We start from the raw sequence: 20,516 nt of genomic DNA, 5'->3' as shown, positions 1-20,516 counted from the left end.
AGAAAAATATATTTGAGTTTTCGCACAACTGAGTATAGCGAATATCGGTCATCGCAACAACAGCATAATGTCTCCTCTATATGACTTTTCACATATTCTACATGTAATTCATGGCTGAGTCAGGCTAAAAACTAAGTAAACATCAGTGAGTCTTAACATGAGCATAGAAGCAAACTTCATCATACATAGTGATTTAAAGACTTCAAGTTGAGTAAGAATATCGACATGTTCTTGATGTTGGGCGAGTGTCCTAAAAGTAACATCCTGCAAGGTTGCTACGAACATCTTAAAGGGACTTATGTGAGGCGTATTATCTAACATATTATCTAACATTGATGAGTACCAGCGTATTTTAAACAACATGTGGGGAATTCAAAACAATTTACTGTTGATCATAATAAGTACATGAAATGATATTGGTAATATTTTTTTAATCGTGAGTAACATGTGTATAAATAAACCTCATACGTTCGTTTTGCAATCTTAGTTTATGCATCACTTATTTTTGAATAGTATTCAAACCGTCCTTATCTCATAATGTTCAGTTTCAAGTATAGGCCAAAGATCAATAACGCATAATTTGCAATACTATTGAAAGTAAATGAAATCGATAAGATAAAACACAACCCGCCAAACAATTACGCATTTTTATAAACGTTCAAGAGTAAATCTTGAAGCATAGATGACTCGTAATCACATTTGTTCATGTAATACCATCGAGAGCCGTAGGTGTCCCAACACCATATATATGTCTTCAAACTTGATTAAACCAACCCACGACCACCCAAGTTCACAAACCCACCAATATGGGGATCGATCTTCTGTTACTCGCAGCACATATCCTCGATGTGACTGTAATGACAAGTATGCTTGTCCGTTTTGCTTCTGATGTTTGTTTCGCGCCTGTCTCTTTGTGAACGGTAAACGGTTTAGTAAAATAATTCACAGGCATGCTCTCCTTTATATGATTGCAGTTTGGAAAGCTAAACATCAGTGTTGCAGTTAATTTGTTACACTATGGCCAACTTAGTTATTTGAATTAATACTGAAAATATATTTTAAATCAGTCATCGCTTTTAACTTATAACGACAACCCGTGAGGCCATGGAACATAATATCATTGTAATATAATCATATAAATCGATACATATTTGAGCCAACAATTTAAGTCATGAAGCTTTTGGATCACTTGCACTCCTTTCTTTAAATATATACAATTTCAGATAAATTGTTCAAATGGAATTTCGTGTTTAAACTTTTGTTTGTAAAGTTCTTCAATACGTTATGTCTTAAAAATACTCACAGACAATAACCTAATACGTAAAATATAAACATATCAATTCTGACAGCAGCCAATACTCTATAAACATTTTCATGACGCGCAGCAGACCTTCGATGTGACAGTGTGCTAACATTTCAAGTAAATGACGGTACTGCTATTTGTGCCAATGTCTGATAACGCCTTTTTCGACTCAATATGGACATTCATGTAAACAATCATTTCACCTGGATTATAATTGGTATGTCTCGTTTTGGTTATTTGAATACCAGTTTATGTTTAAATTACACTTATATATTTAATATACTTATGTGGGTACACGACATGTTCATACGTCACTAGTCAGTAAATAAGTACAAGTTGTTTTACATATTTTATGTTTCGTATACTCTTCTTTCCCCATTTAAGTCCTTTATTATTATATCATTATATGAAGTTTCATTTGAATCATTTCAATACGTCTTGATTAATTATCCGCACAAGATACGGTACAAGCTGACGGACGGTGGAACGGCAGGACGGATTGTTACGGTATGCCTCAAGTCTGGGTCATAAAACACAACGGCCTTCTAATTCTCTTTTTTGAACGACCTTACATTTTGTTACTTTCATATTGTCGATTAGAATTGACCAGTTGTGCTGTATTTATATAAACGTGCTCATATCTGTTAAACGATGTCAAACAATACTAGATCTACATGTTTAAACTTTTGGCATTGAATGAATGTTGAACTACACACAAGAAACAAAGGACTCCCACAGGTTATAACAATGAATACTCATATAGCGTTCTGTAATAATCATACCGATGGTTTAAGTATTAAATAACGTTTAGTTATTTGATAATAATACTTCAACAAGCGTAGTAAGTTTATTCCAATATTTAAATGTTGCATGTTTTAGATTATGCCCCTGTTCTAATATAGAACACGCCTTATCAACAAACGGGCTCAATTAACCTAGTTATTCTCTGTTCGATTACAATCCAGTTTTTAAAATGACAAAATTAGGATTGTTAGTGATTCTTGTGTTGTTAAGTAAGTATAAAAATACGAATATATGTGATCTAAATGCTTGTTATTTGTTGATAATGTTTGCCGTATATAGCCAAACGCATAAGAATAAGTGGGCATACTTTAGAAATTGAAACAAGAAAACATTGAGAAAACTAAACAGTATAATTATATAATTAATTCAATAAAACCTTAAGCAGTCATTTTCCCATATCAACCAATTCGTATGTTTTTCTGCTCAGTACTTATTCTTAAGAAATACAATTATTTACTAAAACATTTATAATGTCAAAAGTGAATCTTAATATTGCTATTTTTCTAGTGTTCTTACTGCTTTTTGTAACATGAACTATGTTAATGTTGTATGTGAGATGCATTTAAGCCTATGTGCTCATTATCTTACTTGTCTGTTATATGCATATGCTTGCAAATATTGTTTTTGGCTTTGGGCAAATATTTGCTGTTTCTGTCTAAAAAATAAAACAGCAATTGTAGCACGGGTAGGCAACCTATATAACTAATTTTCTCTGATGGCATCTAGTGGTCATCATCTAAGTATGATTATGTATACATGTATTTACATTTGTGTTAGGTAACGCCGTGAGAGGGTGGGGAATGAACAGAGCAACTGGAACATTGGAACTGGAACTTCTAGTTGTGGTCGATTACAGTGCATTTAACAAGTGAGAATAGTAGAAAGAATCATGAGGACGGTGTAGAATGGTGACACCTTTAAAAGCTACGATTCGACCTACTGCCGAATATGTCTTGCTATCATAAACGTTTCGATATTTGATTTACTTATGCAATGATATTAGTCATACAAATATTCAACAAAGGATAGTTCTTTAATTTTTAAACATAGCACAAAAATACGCAGGCAAGACATGTTATAAAACATTGAGTTTCTTTAACGCATATGTTACTTAAATTTTCAAATTGTGTGAAACATTTAAGCTCTAAGTAGCCTATGTTTATGTGTAATTTTCGCGTATAAAACCTATGCTTATTTAATAGAAATATTTCTAAAAAAAACTTGAGATCTTAAAGAATTTCTTTCAACAGTGCTGCTGTTGCTGATGTTATGATGTGTGAGACATCGTTTAACGATTTTCGCGCTCATTTTGTGCATCGTAATTTTTCAGATGGTATCAACAGACCAACTCCCATTCGTCACAAGCCACCCGTGTGAGTCAGGCAACGCAAGCCGTAAAAGAGTACATCTCAACCTTAGTGCATTCGGTAACACGGTTTTGCAGCATAAACATGTACTCGTACCTTGTTAGGTGATATTCTAACACTGATATAGTATACTTGTTCACATGGTTATAATATATATAGTTTTTTTTTCTTATTACGGTGTATTCAATTAAAATGATAAACGTATACCTTTAGTGGAAGTTGAAATTTATATATCCGTTTAAATATTCTTTATAGCAAATGGCATATTTGCTGAAATACAACCACTCCGATATGAATGTTTTATTATTCGATCAATATTTACAATGTTTGGGAAAACAGACTTATATGTTCGTATGGTATAGTGACTTTATGCAAAGTACAACGTCAAACTGTTTCATAAGTATGCAATAACTTACATCACACACTCTATGTAACGTACATCGAAATACTATTTGTTTATTTTTGTCTTTGTAAATATGTTGTCAAGTTGTCAATATTTATATGTGTTTATGTGCGGTCAAATAGAGGTAAATACTGAAATAAAAATGTCATCAATGTGGTTACTATGGGGGTTTTCTTGTTATTTTGTGACAGCATAATACAGAGTTTTTGAAACACAAGCGATAAAAACCAATAGAACAGCAGACTCAATATTGCATATTTATTTGAGTTCAGTACTTTTGGTGACATCTCCTGTTTTATCTGCACTCCGTATATGGTTAACAACTTGGCCAGCCCTTATCGCGACATGTTTTATCTTGGCCTAACATAGACCGCTTGCGAGGGGCAAATTACTGTATGTTAATTAGTAAATTTATCTGGGTAACCTCGGACATAGATATCCGAGAGGTATATCCCTTTAACTTCTTTATAAGTGACATTTTTATAAGAATTAAACACATTACTGTGTTCATCGACAATTGATCTTTGCTAACATTTATAATGTGGAAACAAATGACGGGCACTTAGGACAGTAAATACTGTGATAATAAAAAAAACCTTTTTGTTTCTAATACTAGTTAAGGCTTTTCATTGCCTTTTCATATAGAAAGATGTCAAGTTGAAACCAAGGGGGTCACTTGGCATCTTAACAAAATGAGTAAACAATCGAATTTCTGTCATCTAGACGATTTTTTTCACGTCTGCCCGAGAATTCATTCGTCTTCAACCAATTTAGAAATAGCTAGAAAAAAATCGGCTACTTGTATGACATAAGTATTGATTATTGATGTAATAACCAAAGGTTGTTGTTCCGATGCTGGTTATTAAATGCATCGGAACCCAGAAAGTTTGGTTTGACCAAACTAACGGAAATTACTATGTTTAAGTGTTGTAACCTGTTATACAATATTAGTATTATTGACAGTGTTGTTGAATTTCAGTTTAAACAACATACACTCATGTTGATTTTCAGAGCAATTTGGTCTACACAAGTTTGGAGCCGTACAACATTTACATCAGTCTCAAACTTGTGGAAATTTCGGTTAAAAAAGTAAGTCGAATATATATAAGTAAAATAATACCGTTAAATTTGAGAATGCAAATATAATGATGACCTGGTTGTATTTGCTTTTTGTCTTCTTTTTAACAGACGATTTGATTAAGTTTTGTTTATTTGTTTTTTTTTTCACTCGCTGTAAATTACATTTTGTTTGCTTCTGTTGAACTCGTGATTTTGTAAGAAGCCTTGATTGTATTGTGTTCTTTTACTCCGATCACTTTTCCCAGACTCCCCAAGACTCCCCTTGGACAGAAACGGTGAAGGTCGCCCAGGGCAGCGACTACGTGGTAGACCCCACCCAGGTGCTGCCCTTGTTTCAGCCGTATTCCGAGCAGCTCCAGAGAACAGTTCCGCACGACCACGCCATGCTGTACACTGAGTATGTTATGGTACTGACACGCACAATCGCGTCATGTATTTACTGAGTGTAATGATATTTGTTTATTGAGAAAGTTTTTATATTTCCAGTACGACTATGTTATGATGAAAATATATTTGATAGCTTCCCATACAGTTTACTGAGTACATGATGACACTTTCCCGCACAACCAAGCATTGGTGTTCTTGAACATGTCATGATTCTTTCTCCATTTGACAAGGCCATATTGTTTACTGAGAACGTAATAATTCTGTCGCGCTCGACAACGTCATGCTTTTTACTTAATACGCAATTATATATTTCCATGTGTAACTAAGGATGAAATGGACCTATGGACTTTGCTAGTATTAAATACGACAATTATCATACAATTGCATACAGGACAAACCACACGACACACACATAATTAAAACCATAGTTCCAGGCTTAGAACGATCAATACAAACTAAAGATTTTAGAGTTTAAACCGTTTTAAGATAACCATTATCTAACATTTTGCCCAAAGTATTCAAAGCATTGGTTTGCAAAGACATGGTAATATAATAAAATTAAAGTTTAAATCAAAATCCATTTAAATACAATACGTCTCCTTCTTATAACAATATTAATACTTAATGGTCGGATGTTAATTAAAGAAACAATAATCCCGTTTAAAGATTTTTGTATTTGCTTATTTGCAGGTATGGACTATCTCAACATGGGGGTTCACCATTTTCAGGTGAGTTAAGACAGCCAAGATATACATATCAAGATAAATGCTTCACTGAAAGAATATGAAAACATACAAGTACGTCTTTGTTATAACATATCGTTATATTCTTACATAATTAACATGAGGTTGCAATATCGAGAGTTTTATTTTGGATGCGAGGAATCTTTATATTTATAATATTCATAATATATTTATAAAAGAACAATAACTTACAATATAACTTATAACAATACTTCGCTGCTACTTTATTTAAAGAATTCATATAAGGAAATGAGCCGTCTAAAAGACGCCCAATTATTCTTGTCTGATGTAGTAAATAACCAACAACGGTTTCCACTGCAGGGTATGCGTATTTAGAGGCGGAGTGTCAGGCCAAGAGTGTCTCGATTGTTTCAGACGAGGAAGACTTTTATGCTTCCCAGTTGATCGCACACGAGATTGGACATAGGTACTCTTTATTCCTACGTATATAGTTCAGTTTGTAGTAGACGCATTTTATTAAAGTGTTGCCGATGTTAAATAAGTTACATTCGTGCACACTAATGTACATAACGAGTAGGTTTTTATAATTAGTAAGCAGATGATATTTTTTTTGCAATATAGTTATTATGTTGAAACGTGGCTCATTGCTTTTCACGTTGCTATTAAACAACCTGTCTGGCTGTTGCGTTCAATGAATTCAAGTAAATTATCTTGCTTCTATGCAGCCTTGGCTGTGAACACGATGGCAACGGCAACCCATGTTCCAGTCAAGACGGATATGCCATGGAGGCCGGCTTCCTTTTGGCCAACAAGAACAAGTGGAAGTTTTCTACGTGTTCCGTTGATTATATCCGGAAGTATATCCAGGTTCTCAACACGTAAGTTAGCTGCAATCTTTGTGACAAGATTGCAAATAATGAATCTCAACATAAAACCGCATATTGGGCATAATAACACGTTTTCACTTTCGCTTTCACAACACGTAAGGTTGCCGCTAGCTTTGTGATGTTTTACTCTCAGGTTCTCAACATAAAACTTCTTTTTAAGGATTTTTCACATTCAATACAACAACGTTTGAGTTCAGGTCTGGCGTTGCGGCATTAAGCAACATAAAGTAATGCAACGTTTGATTTTGATGAAACATGGTTTCTTGCTAATACATTCAGTACATTTAAATATGAGTTAGTTTATGTGACTTAAAGTATCAAATCAGACGACTTAGCTGCGACTAATAACATATTGTATTAACAGTATTAACAGTTTAATTAACTACAAAATAGCGAAAGTTATTAGAGTGCATTCAATATCTCAACACAGCCTGCTAGAAATAAAGCATACTTATTTGTTTTGTATATCATTATTTTAGCTATGAGCAAACTGTGTAGCGTTGAGATGCAGAATATCAACGAATGTTAAAATATGAATACGTATGTAAATTGTAGTCAACGCGACATAAATGTGATAAGGGTCATTCAAATTTATTTCATATATAATTAACACTTTATACATTACAGTTCAACAGATGAAAAATGTGTTTATTTAGTATCTCTATCTCTAACTATGGCGAGACTGCAATAAGTTTCGCAAAACATGTAAGCTGCAATCGTTGTTTATTTTCGGTGAATTTAGTATCTTAACACACGCATGCATTCAGACAACGTGCATGTAAAGTTACTTGCATTGTCTGAAATTTAAACAAATTGAAACTCCAGTTTATCAGCGAGTGATAATGCTTACTATCACAACAATGTCATGTATTCATGCATTTGATCAATTTTAGACAACACTTTTCACAAACACAAACTGCGTAAAATGATATCAACAACGTGGGGCGGTTATTGCAAAACATAGCAATCGGGGTGAAAGCTTTGTCAAAAGGGGCTCAACCTCCCATTTAGCCCTGATTTATTCTCAGATCATAGAAGTGAAAATACAAAATGAACCTTAGTGTATTAGAATTCAACTATATCTTCATTTATCTACAACGTTACAGATTAACTACTTACAGCGGTGTTGCCTTACATTTCTATACACAAATGCATGTGACTTTTTGGGTCGGACTAAACACTGGCCTTTTTATATTTATATATTAAGCTTATTTCATATACATCGCTGCATTTATATATCGCAACACATATGTTACATATTCTATCGACATGGCTTAATACGAATGTTATAATGTGTCGTAAAACTAACCACAAATTGCGTACTAGACGGACCAGCTTTGCAATGTTATAATGATATGTTTGGGAACCACTGTTACACAAACAAATTTATATTCTTGTGTTTTGTTAAGGAACCATTTTAGCAATATGACAACGTTCTGTTCAGTTGGTATGTCCAGAATCCACTCTCAATACCTGACAACGTTATGTTATGTTGTACTAAACAGAAAACACTTTGACAGCATGACAATGTTCTGTTTTGTTATGTCGAGGAACATGTGTTACTAACTGACAACGTTCTGTTTTGTTGCTATGTATAAAAACTATTATACAAACCTGACCACGTTCTGTTCTGTTGTAATAAACAGAAAACACTTTAACAGCATGACAATAATCTGTTTTGTTATGTCGAGGAACATGTGTAACTAACTGACAACGTTCTGTTTTGTTGCTATGTAAAGGCACTATTACAACAACCTGAAAACGTTCTGTTCTGTTGTAATAAACAGAATACACTTTAACAACATGACAATGTTCTGTTTTGTTATGTCGAGGAACATGTATTACTAACTGACAACGTTATGTTCTTCCGCTATGTACAGAAACTATTTTAACAGCCCTACAACGTTCTGTTTTGTTGTTTTTTACAGGAACCACACTAACTGCTTGACGACCACCAACAACGGTCACGTGCCAGGGCTGGTGACGACACTTACACATGAGTGGTACGGTCAGGTGTACAAACTCGACAAACAGTGCCAAATTAAATACGGACAGCAGTCGTACTTTTGTAGGGTACGCTTAAAACGATATGCAAAAATACCAACTGTAACTATGAGTTCCGTTAGTAAAACTGGTTTTAAATATACACACACTACAACAAATACGAGGAAACTGTTGTGTCGTTATCGCTATTTATTAAATATTTTGACGTTTTAACGTGTATCTTGCTCTATACTCCACCATTATTAATGATAATAAAGCTAAAAAGAATAAAACAAAAATGTGGCAACTAAAGTAAACCGCATTCTTGTTGTACGTACAGGAGCAATATCGCGGTAACTACACCGGTGTGTGTCTGAAGATGTTCTGCTACGACACTGTTAAACGCGCCTGTTTCTACCTTGATGGTGGAGACGGCACACCATGCGGCAGTGGCAAGGTAATGACTGTACGCTCGCTGGTGGCTCCAGAGTGTTATTTCTCAAAAGCATTCCTTAACCATTTCAATAACATACCATAATAACTTTAAGTTTTCGGACACTTAAAAATAGTCTTTTTTTCGTATCCGAAAACTCAGATACGCACAATATTTAAAAATAAAAGTGCGAAAGTAATAGTTTAATAGTACAACGTTTAATGTTCAAATGCATATGTATTTTAAGTGTTAGCATTGTTCAATTGATATGTTAACTAGGTATATTAACTAGGTTCTTGCAACCATTAACCAAATCAATGTTTTAATCAGATTATTTGCGTGTAACAGTTCCAATGCCGAGACACATGCTTAATTCATTTGCGGTTTCTTGCTTTGCACTAACGATACAAAAACAGATTAATAAGAAACTGTAATAACACGATTTGTGTATGACAACTAACGCATCATTCGTCTTGTCGTATTTCAATTCTGATCCGTTTTGTCATCCTTTTGCTTTTTGTGTAATTGCAATTTGAATATCACTATTTTTTATGCAGCTTTGAATGAATGCTGTGAACGATTTTTGTTGTAGTGGTGCATGTCCAACGAGTGTGTCACTAGCTCTCAGGTGGCAAGTGCATCTGGTTCGTATAACAGTTATCGCTCTAAATTTACTTAATTAATTTGGTTATTATTAACGTCAGGAGATTCATTATTCATTTATTAAAATATTATGCACTGCCAATTTATGTCCTGATTTTACGTTTTTGTGTGAAGCCAAATGTATAATTCGGTGATCCCTTTGATCACATTATTACGCTTATACAAAACTCCGAGTGTTGCTTTCGGATTCAATACATTTATTCGACCAGAACCTGTTTCACTTCATGGCCGTATTTTACCCTAGCAAAATAAACATCATCCATTGAATTTTAATCCTTTTCCTCTTCATTGTCATCATCATAATCATTATCTGCATACATTTGTCTAACCAGACAATTGCGTTGCCGGAGACCAACCAGGTGTAATCTACAATGGACACACGTGTCAGCAGATTCAAGCATCGTTTCCCACAGAATGTAACCATGGTGACATCAAGTACCGTTGTTGTGACGCATGCGCACAATCACATGTGACGCAAAGTCATCTGACATCTCATGTGACGCAAAGTCACGTGACCTCTCTTGTGACAGCTCCTGCTACACCACCTGCCACACATTCTTCCGCTGACATTGACGCTCAATGTGTGAGAAAACATGGCGCGGGCTCGTATCTATGCCGCGTAGGTCATACACGTAGCTTTCTGTGCGAAGATAGGTCAATAAACCCAATATATTCTGGCATTTATTGAGCAGTACATACTAATACAATATCTATCTATCTATCTATATATACTGCTAGTCGCCAACAATTAGCATTACAAGCAGGCATATATATGTTAGTTATTATGACGAAGATGGTTTTCTATAAATATTATGAGACACTGATTTTTCACTTTTAATCATGTAATAATCAATATCTAACCTTTAACAGCGTAATCCTATCTCACCCTTAATTCACAACCACTAAATATTTGCAACGAGTGTGTACGACTTAACAGTAACAACAACATTCATATACAGCAGAATCGAATAGTCCCGCAACGCCCTATTCGTTAAAATCGCCAAAACACGAAATAGTTGTTAAATAATAGATAAAATCACACGCACAATCTATTCATATTTCATTATTTTAGTTATGAATGTGTTTTTGGATTTCATTATTCCTATATTTGATGTTGGCTTTTAACGTTTCAAACCCTACATTTTCTATGCAAAAGAAATGGTTACCTATGCTAAAGCTTGATATGACCTACAGTTTTATAACCTAACGCTCTTATGAAATAATGTAGTTGACCAATAATGTGTCTTTTAAACTCAAAGGTTTAAGAAACTCACTTTCCGATACCAACGTTACCTTGTTGACCAATTTAAAATATTGATTTAGTATAAATATTATCAATTCTTACCACCATATTAACCTTGCTGTGGGAATATGTTGTTTAATGCATGTGCGTAAAGTGTCGTCCCAGATTAGCCTGTGCAGTCTGAGTTAGGATCATGTATTTTCCCAGAGCGAGACCTATATACATTATACGCTGTGACATACGTTTAAGGGCGCTGTGGCATACAATGGTAAGACGTACGCTGACGTCATATGCAGTGACGTACAGTGTCATGATCCAAGCAGAGACAACTGGTGCCTCTCTAGTGTGGCAGAGGAAAAGACAACGTGTGGTAATCGAAAGGTGAGTCATTATGAGATTTTTACTTTTGTCTTACAATTTTTTATTTTTGGTGAATAACTCTTTGTCCATTGTGATTTTTGAGCGCCCATAAATGTCATGTTTTCGCTATGTTCTTCGACCGATGACCGATTTGTTGTACGTTTTTGATTGACCGAATCACTGTGTAGTGTTTGAATAACCGATTCTCTATGTGATTTCGATTGACTTATTCCCTATGTGTTTTGGATTGACCGATTCCCAATGTATTTTGGATTGACCGCTTCCCAATGTGTTTGTTTATTGAACGATTTTCCATATGTGTGGTGATTAATCGATTCTCTGTTCTGGTTTTGGGATCGACCGAATCCTTGTGTGTTTCTTGATTGACCGATACCCTATCTTTGTTTCGTTTGACCGATTCCATATGTGTTTTGGGATTTACCGATTACCTATGAGTTTTTTGATAGACCGATTCAGCGAGGATGAGACTAACACTGATTTATTCGTAATGTGTTTTTTTTCTAGTTTAGTAATGCGTATGTGTCTTTTACGTGAAAGCTAATAAATGAAAGTGTGGCATTTGGTGCAAATTAAAACGTGTAAATTGTGTGGTGAAATCTGTGTCCAGTGCCATTTGTAATGTAAATAAATGCTGTGATCATCCTATAATCTTTTGGATCGACCGATTCACCAAATATGAGACTTACGCTGATTTGCAAGTTTTCGTGATGTATTTTGTCTGTGTTTCTTTTAAGCGATTTGTGCCCTTCAAATGCTAGAATAATAAAAAATATTGTTTCGATATATATATGGATATGTATCTGTTTCGATCTGTGATATGGCTTGTTTGTGAGAGTGAATAACACACTCCATTTGTGTATATGGTATTTCCATACGTGGCAGAGGTTCATAAAACACTTGTTTACTATCATAACAATCAGTTTTCCTGTTGTCGAAATTCCTTCAAAGATAAAATACTTTTTACGGAAACTGCATGCGTATGCTGATGCAACTTTGAACACAAACGTCGGACAGTGGTTTGAATGCTCAGCTTTATGTGTTAAATGTATAAATTTGCTCGAGTATTTACTTTATTCGATTGCTGTTGTACATGATCTTGTTTTCCTACTTATTGTATTAATTATCATATGAATTTAAGTGGTGCATAAATGGTGTGTGCGTCGCGGACAACTCAGCACCATCAGTTTCAGGTAACAACATTTAATCTTTGACCTGTAAGATACGCATTTTGACCCGTGTGTAGTCGCTTAGAAAATCAAATTATATTAAATACTTTTCTTACTAGATTGAATATTTGAAGTCTGCAATTCAAACCCTCAGATACTGATACTGAACAGCAAACATCATAAAACATGAACAGCCTTCGAATTACTCGCAGGCTGTGCTGATTTAATACTGGTTGGATATTGACCTGTTCACCTTGTTTGTGTGTGGCAAAGTAAGTGGTTAAATAATATTAACAGGAATACACAGGATACAGTATTAAAGTATCGAAAGGCAAACAAATAACACCTTCTTCTTCTTCTTCGTCTTGGCGTTCGCTCTACACGATCACGCCAGTTTCTTCGATCAATGATGTGGTCCGTCTCAGGTCATCCATAGAGCTTCTGGTGGAGAAATGTGTCTTGGGGGTACTTTGTAGCTCGCTCCTGGTCGTGGCGTTTCCATCTTTGGAGGATGTGTTCTGCTGTTTGGTCTTCTGTGCCACACGGACAGGTCGGTGACGGGGCCAGTCTGTATTTCTTATGCTTGTGTGCATTGAGTCTGTTGTGCCCTGATCGGAGACTGACCATTATCACTTGCTCTGCCCTGCTTAGGAGATGATATGCATCTGCCTCTTGTCTTGGCCTGGTAAGTGATTTAATGATGGTAACTTTCTCCTTGTAGCTTACTTGCACAGGTGGTTGTTCTAGCTGAGCACCTTGTTTTTCCAGTTGGTCAGCATCTTCATTTCCAACCACTCCACAGTGTGCTGGAATCCACTGGATGGTAGCGTTTAGGTTGGTGCTGATTCTTTGTAAGGCATTTGCAAGCTGAGGAATCTTGTTGTTGGTCAGGGCTTCTAATACAGACATGGCATCTGTAAGGAAGACTACCAAGTTGACAGCTTCAGTCGAGTCTTCAATCATTGAGACTGCCTTCATGAGAGCCTCAGTCTTTGCTCTGTCATTGCTACAGTGTATTCCGGTTGCTGCATGATGTGTTTCTCGTTTTCCGGATGGGTACAGAATGACGATGCCAGCACCTCCATTTGTGACTGCTCTAGTGGCAGAACCGTCTGTGTAGACATGAGTCCATGCCTTCCTTGGGTATTGGTCATCGATCATGGCAAGTGTGTGGCTCTTTCTGGAATGCTCATCCTCTTGTTTACCTGGCTGAAGGTGAGGAACACTGGATCTTAAGGTAACATTTGACAGGTCATTTTGTAACGGATCTACGATGTCTTCTCTACCAAGGGGAGTGGTAGGGATGGTCAGATCTGTTGCATAGGCCTTTTTGAGCTTCTTAGCTTTGTGTACAAAGCTGCTGCGCTTGGTCCGATTTGTGGTATACCCTTTAACTCTGGCTGACATGGGGTGATCCGTGAGGCATTTATACTTCTCTGTCTGAAGCAGGTTTTTGACATCTCTTTTGTCTTGAAGTGGTTGTATTCCTGTTATCTTTTCCATGAAGGCAATTGGTGTGGACTTGGTTGCTCCTGTTATGATGCGCAGTGCTTGGTTCTGGATTTTTTCCAGAGCCTGGCGGTTGGATTTGGCTGTGTTAGACCATGTGGGGGAAATATACTCTTATTGGGGTCTCACCTAGCCTTGGTAGACTGTCTTGAGTATGTGCTCATTTGCCCCCAATGTGGTTCCCGCAAGCTTTCGCATCATTGCAAGTTTCCTTCGGGCCGTTCCTTCTGCTTTCACGAGGTGTGGCTCACACGTTTGCCTCTTGTCAAAGATGACTCCCGGGAAAGTAGTCTCGTCTGCTTCAGTCATAGGAGTGTCTCCCATCCTCACCGTCCCTGCTTTCTGTTTCGATGACAATGTGAAGAGTGTGGTGGATGATTTCTCTTTGTTGATCATAACACACCAGTCTTCAGCCCATGCTGTAAGCGTGTCTATTGCTTCTTGCATTCTGTATGTGGCTGTGGTGACATGCTCTTATTTGCACCATATCACAAGATCATCAGCATAAAGTGCCGCTTTCACTCCCCTTGGCAATTCAGACACAATGTCGTTGATGAAGAGTAGGAAGAGCGTCGGAGACAGGACTCCTCCTTGTGAGACACCATGCCGTAGAAGGAACTTCTTACTGCTTGTTTGGTTTAAGCTGACTCTTGCCCTTCTGTTGAATATATATGACTTGATCCACTTCAACATGGTTCCTCTAACTCCATTCCTCATCAGTTTGACTTGGAGCCCGTCAGTCCAGACTTTATTGAAGGCCCTTTGAAGGTCTATCCATGCTGTCAGTACAACCTTCTGTTCCTGGAGAGCATCATTAATTTCTTGGGCCAGGTAGGTAGTCTGGTGCTCGGTGGAGCGGAATTGCCGGAATCCTGCTTGTTGTTTTGCAAGTAAGTTGTTGGTCTCCAGATACCACTTTAGGCGTGCGTTTACACATCTATCCATTGTCTTCCCAAAACAGCTAGTGAGGCTTATTGGACGGTAGCTTCCAGCCTGCTTCGGATCCTTTCCTTTCTTGAGTATAGGGATCATGATGGCCTCTTTCCAGACTTGGGGAAGTTGGCCTTGTGTCCAGCTGTAGTTGAAGATGTCTAGGAGTTTGTGCATTGCTAAACTGCCTAGATGGGTGATCATTTCATTGGTGAAATTGTCTGGTCCTGGAGACTTCTTTTATTTCAGCTGCATGACTGATGTCTTTAGTTCGTGCAGTGCCAGGCTTTTGTTCATGCGGTCTGATGTCACATAATCTGTTTTCCTGTCCCTTTGTTCTTTTATTACTTCTCTCTGTCTTTCTCTACTGACATGGATGACAAATAAAATAAAAGTAAAATCAGTTTTAAAACAAGTGGTATATTACATGTGAGGGTGTCCGCCTTGCGATCGGGAGGTCACGGGTTCGGTCCCCAAGGCGGGAACTTTTTTAAGATCTCCCCCAAAGACTTCAAGTACTGGTTCTACCATGGCCCAATACTCATTGAAATGTCATATTGAGTCGATGCTCTTTAGGAGCCCTGCAATTAATGGGAGAAAGAAGAAGAAGAAGATGAAGAAGATGATGATGATGATGATGATGATGATGATGATGATGATGATGATGATGATGATGATGATGATAATGATGATGATGATGATGATGATGATGATGATGATGATTATGATGATGATGATGATTAAGAAGAAGAAGAAGAAGACTCTTACTAATTTTGCAACAGCCTGATGAGCCTTACAAACTGTGTTGCATACAACTCTCCAAATTAGTGTAGCACGTGTTGGTCTAAGAATTTCGTAAACGCATTTCAGCGGACTGTCCCTATGGAGACCAGCAGGGCGTGGCAAGTAACGGTCTAACATGCGCACAGATTGCAGAGCCCGCCAATCACTGGAGATGTTACGACAGTTTCACGTCGAGAGTCTGTTGCGCGTCCTGCAATTCTATCCGACGATCCGTAACTGGTAGAATGTCTATGTTTTTGTTTAATTAACTGGTAAATTGTTGTTGTCGTGGAATTTATAACTTCACATTCATAAGATAATCCCCGACTAAACCTTTCCATGTACATACATTTTCAGAAAATTCGTTTGTTGCATACAGTTAATTCCTACAGATCAGAATGGCATAATACATGGTAAATTAAATTCCATTTATTTGAACTTAGAGTGTGAACAATAACAAACAAGCACAAACGTATTTTTAAAAGAAGCAACAACCTCACGATCAACATTCGTACGAGATATGGCGCATACAAGCCAATACTTCATGTTATATACACATGCACTTGTAGTTTTATTTATGTACAAAGAACAGCGGAGGTACTGAATAAAAGGAGGAAACATTCAAATAATTGTGTTTGGCCATTCTGACAGAGATGCTGTAACCATTATGTGTAATCTATACAAAATAACAAGCATCACTGGTGCTTTGTTGCATGAGAATATGCATGTCCACTAAACTTAATCGTTTACCACGTTAGTGTCTCTTCACAAGCGATTTGTTGCATACGGTTCAAGGTTGCGAGTTTGGTGACAAAAGTGACTGGTGCCAAACACATATTGGGAGTCAAACAGACAAGCAGACGTGTTACTGGGGCCACAATGAAGATCTGTGCTGCGAGAGCTGCCGGAAGTACAGAAACGATGCCCATGTCGGTGAGTCCCTATTTCCCGTTGTTTATATTAATTATATTAATACTTATAATACTAAATGCCATTAAAATAATAATACAAAAATACAAATATAAATAACAATAATATAAAAATAAAAATAATAATAATAAATTTTAGTAGTAGTAGCAGTAGAAGTTGTTGAAGTGGTAGTAGTAGTTGTCGTTGTAGTTATATTATGTCTATAATTATCATTATTATTATTTTATTTCTTTGATAATAAATTATATTATTTTCAAAATACGCGTTTTATTAAAACTACGTTAGAAATCCATATATATTCTAGCGAGTGCGTAAGAGATTGCCTTCAAGTACCTTGGTTCTTATCCAGTCAAGGCGTTATTAAATGTGTTACTTTGTTCTTTACATTTGAACGATTGTCTATGAATCCAATATTTCAAATTAATAAAAGAAACAATATTTCATGAAAGGTTTCTATAAGAATATGAACCGCTCTCTACAAAAACGGGCTTTAAGCATGTGGGACAAGTGTCGTTTCTAGATTATCCTGTGCAGTTCGAAAAGGCTAATCTGGACAACACTTTCCGCCTAATCTGGATTTAATTTTAGAATATACTTTTATTTGAACGAAAAAATATATGAAGGCGGGAACAGTTGTTCCTGACACTTTACGCAAATGCATTAAGTCCCGTTTTATCAGAACTCGGCTCATATAGTGGTACCTTACCATTTCAGGGTGCGAGTTTGGGGACAAGATCAACACCTGTCAGTCGGTCCAATGTGCCAGATACAACGCTGACACGAAGAGCAAATGCTGCGAAACGTGTAGAAGCATTGCAATAATTGGATAACGTGTGTACTGTATGTTGTGTCACTCCGATCGATTAAATCCATTAATAATAAACGAATACATATTGTTGAAGTTTTTGGAACAAGAGTACTCTTCAAGTTCTGTTACTCAGTTTACAGCAAAAAAATAATGAATAAATATTCCCATGTAAGAAACAAATATGTTTTTTTCAACCGTTTGAGAACTAATAAATTCCTTTTTTCCAATATAAAGATCGAAATATAGTTTACAAATGAACAATAATAATAAATGTGTTCGAAGAAAATTGTTATATAAATGTCGATTGATAAGACATTCGGCAAATTAAGGAAAACATTTACTAGACGAATCGGATATGTGTAAGAAGAATACTTCTACTTTCAGAATAGCCTGTACTTTTGCTAATAAATCCCTAGCATTGGCTCGTTGTTTGTTGAGTATAATTTAATCCATGGCACTTTTAACATTCCTGACAAAAAGGAATGGAATAAGCGTTTGTTTTTTAAGTTGTCATCATGTCAGACTCAATACGCTTAGATCTATATAACCGATTATATATGCCGCATTCGCGCTATTACGGTGTTTCGTTACGGTTACACACAGTGGTCCGTACCTTACTTGATTAACGAATTCCAGTCAAGTTGTCGCACTGAAGCATCTTTGTACATAAGCGGTTCTAACATTTCAATATCGTGTTGACCAAATGACCGTATTATAAAACGAGTTCTGTTTCTGACATATACATGACGATGGTTGTTGCAATTTGCGTACTTTTCGAAAATGCGTAATTTGTCCAGAGATAAATGCTCGTGCTAATAATATGATATAAATAGTTCAAGAGAAAGTGATCTCAAAGGAGTTTTTAAAAGTAGGATTCCATTTATTCGCAAAATGAAAGCTGTAAAGAACTTGCAAATCATTATCAGTTCGCTACAATTCAGAAGTGATTTATATATACAAATGGTTTCAAAAATTGTTTTATCGCAAAATGCTGTAAAAGCAGTGCCAATCATTACACGTACGCTGCAATTGAAAGTGATTTCAAAGTATCAATTGTTTCAATGTTGATTTATTTTAAACCAAATTAACTTAAAATATGTTATATAACATATCTGAAGAAATGGTTCTACATCATTAGGTTATTGGCTGTGAACGCAATGTCTTACCTCTTTGTTTTTCAGTTGTAAAGCCATCCATAAACAAAGACAAGTGTACAGTAGTGAAATGCCAACAATTCTTTGCTGGTTCGCTCTAACAGATACGATTATAAGTATCAGTATCGGCGCAGTATTGAACACAAAATCTGTAAGAAATTTCACGGAAATACACAACATTTGAGTAATGGTACTTTGGGCAGCGTATTAATATATGTTATTTAACTTTTCATATTAATTGTCATGTTTTTGGTTTATGATTTAGAACTAAATATCAACATTACACTCGTATATATGTTTTGAAAGCGAAAGAGGATTACGAGCCAGTGCAATTGCATTCTCTTTTCGCTTAGCACGGTAAAATAAATAATAAACTTTTTGTCATGCTTCCCATTATATGTTCCAGACCCTTTTCTATGCCCTGAAATTATCGCGGTCTTGATTATTTAAACTTATATTTGAAAAAAGGTCATGTAATGATCGACCTAGGATTCAAGCGGCATATTAATCGTAACTTACCATCTTTTTTGTGTGATAAATGTTCAGAGACGTACACTCCATTTGTGAATCCATGCGACACGATAAAACTTTGTACACGTGACCATTTAGTCTTGCACATGTGCGAAATATCTGCAACGTTCGAATGAGCGGAAGAGTAGGAACCAGAAATGTACGGGCGAAATGCTGTCATGTATTGCTTTTTGCAACAAAGCGTGTTCATTTTATGTCTACATCTATTGAATAATCAGCATGAACATAATTTATATGACTTTGACATAGTTTATATAGTTGATATAATTAATATAATTAATTAATACTGCGCAACGTTGGGGTCATTCCGCACCTCAGGCTAAATTATGTGTGGACCAGGAGTGTGTCCCATACTTAATTAACTTACTTGACTCACATAAGTGAATGGGAATGTTGTATGACTGCGATGTCTAGCCATTTGGTTTATACTTTAAGATATTTAATTTGTTTAAGGACTTTTGATTTGGGGTTAAGTCGCAGTACCATTATAAAGCACAATCTGTTCGATATGGTGACCACAATCTGAAGTAACTCATCTAATACACAAACGTGTATGTGAGCCGTTCCGATTTTTAATGGATGAAAAGAAGAGCACTCGATTTCCGTAGATTTTTTCAAGGAACAAACAAACGGATTTAAGAAGACGTCTTGCTTCATTTATGAATGGTGTTGAACTGCCGTAAACTGTTCATTCTGCTTTAGATGTGAAGTAACTGTTGTATATTACCTTTATGTAGCCATGCTAAATCCGCTATTTGGAACTCAGCGGCTCTGAACTAAAACAGTAAAAATGAAAATGGACTTCATTACTCAAGGTTTTTTGTTTTGCTGCTGTTCGTAGAGAGAGTTAAAGGATCGAGACGCTCTGAGTTTACAAACACAGAACTCAGGAATTAAACGAGTACGCTTGCATTACTAGAAAGCATGATCACTGTGACATAGTTTAAACACATTCTTAAACAACGGAGCAGTGAAAAATGTGTTTGTGTTCTTAAATGCGCTATTTCTAGAAATATCAATTAAGTAATATTGGTAACACTATTAACATGCAGGTCTGATTTTCTGAT

General features: G+C 36.1%; 1 protein-coding gene across 3 annotated transcripts; it reads left to right on the top strand.

The window, feature by feature from the left end:
* Positions 1–1,462: 1,462 nt before the first annotated feature.
* Positions 1,463–17,851, top strand: LOC127857495 (A disintegrin and metalloproteinase with thrombospondin motifs adt-2-like). 3 transcript variants are annotated; one of them, XM_052393889.1, is made up of 17 exons: positions 1,463–1,520; positions 2,885–2,975; positions 3,438–3,534; positions 4,889–4,966; positions 5,203–5,354; positions 6,035–6,072; positions 6,409–6,514; positions 6,774–6,926; positions 8,864–9,008; positions 9,259–9,375; positions 9,944–9,995; positions 10,347–10,633; positions 11,507–11,638; positions 12,777–12,828; positions 16,114–16,266; positions 16,822–16,959; positions 17,671–17,851. In XM_052393889.1, exons 1-17 carry the CDS (start codon positions 1,478–1,480, stop codon positions 17,784–17,786), a joined length of 1,950 nt encoding a protein of 649 aa, XP_052249849.1. In that variant the 5' UTR covers positions 1,463–1,477; the 3' UTR covers positions 17,787–17,851. The 3 variants fall into 3 exon arrangements, 2 of the variants coding, with proteins under 2 accessions (XP_052249849.1, XP_052249850.1); XM_052393890.1 differs by lacking the exon at positions 1,463–1,520 and adding an exon at positions 2,194–2,316; XR_008038385.1 differs by lacking the exons at positions 12,777–12,828; positions 17,671–17,851.
* Positions 17,852–20,516: the final 2,665 nt, after the last annotated feature.

Source organism: Dreissena polymorpha, chromosome 14, assembly GCF_020536995.1.
Source record: "Dreissena polymorpha isolate Duluth1 chromosome 14, UMN_Dpol_1.0, whole genome shotgun sequence".
Classification (NCBI taxonomy): Eukaryota; Metazoa; Mollusca; class Bivalvia; order Myida; family Dreissenidae; genus Dreissena; species Dreissena polymorpha.
Note: the sequence above shows the minus strand (reverse complement) of the source record. Positions and strands in the feature narration are given on the sequence as shown.

Bases quoted from the DNA above. Each gene is read 5' to 3' on its own strand.
- LOC127857495 (XM_052393889.1), top strand. From the start codon at position 1,478: ATGGACATTCATGTAAACAATCATTTCACCTGGATTATAATTG. The intron at 9,996-10,346 runs GTTCGTATAACA...TTGTCTAACCAG, and splicing joins TCAGGTGGCAAGTGCATCTG to ACAATTGCGTTGCCGGAGAC. The intron at 10,634-11,506 runs GTAGGTCATACA...CATACGTTTAAG, and splicing joins CGGGCTCGTATCTATGCCGC to GGCGCTGTGGCATACAATGG.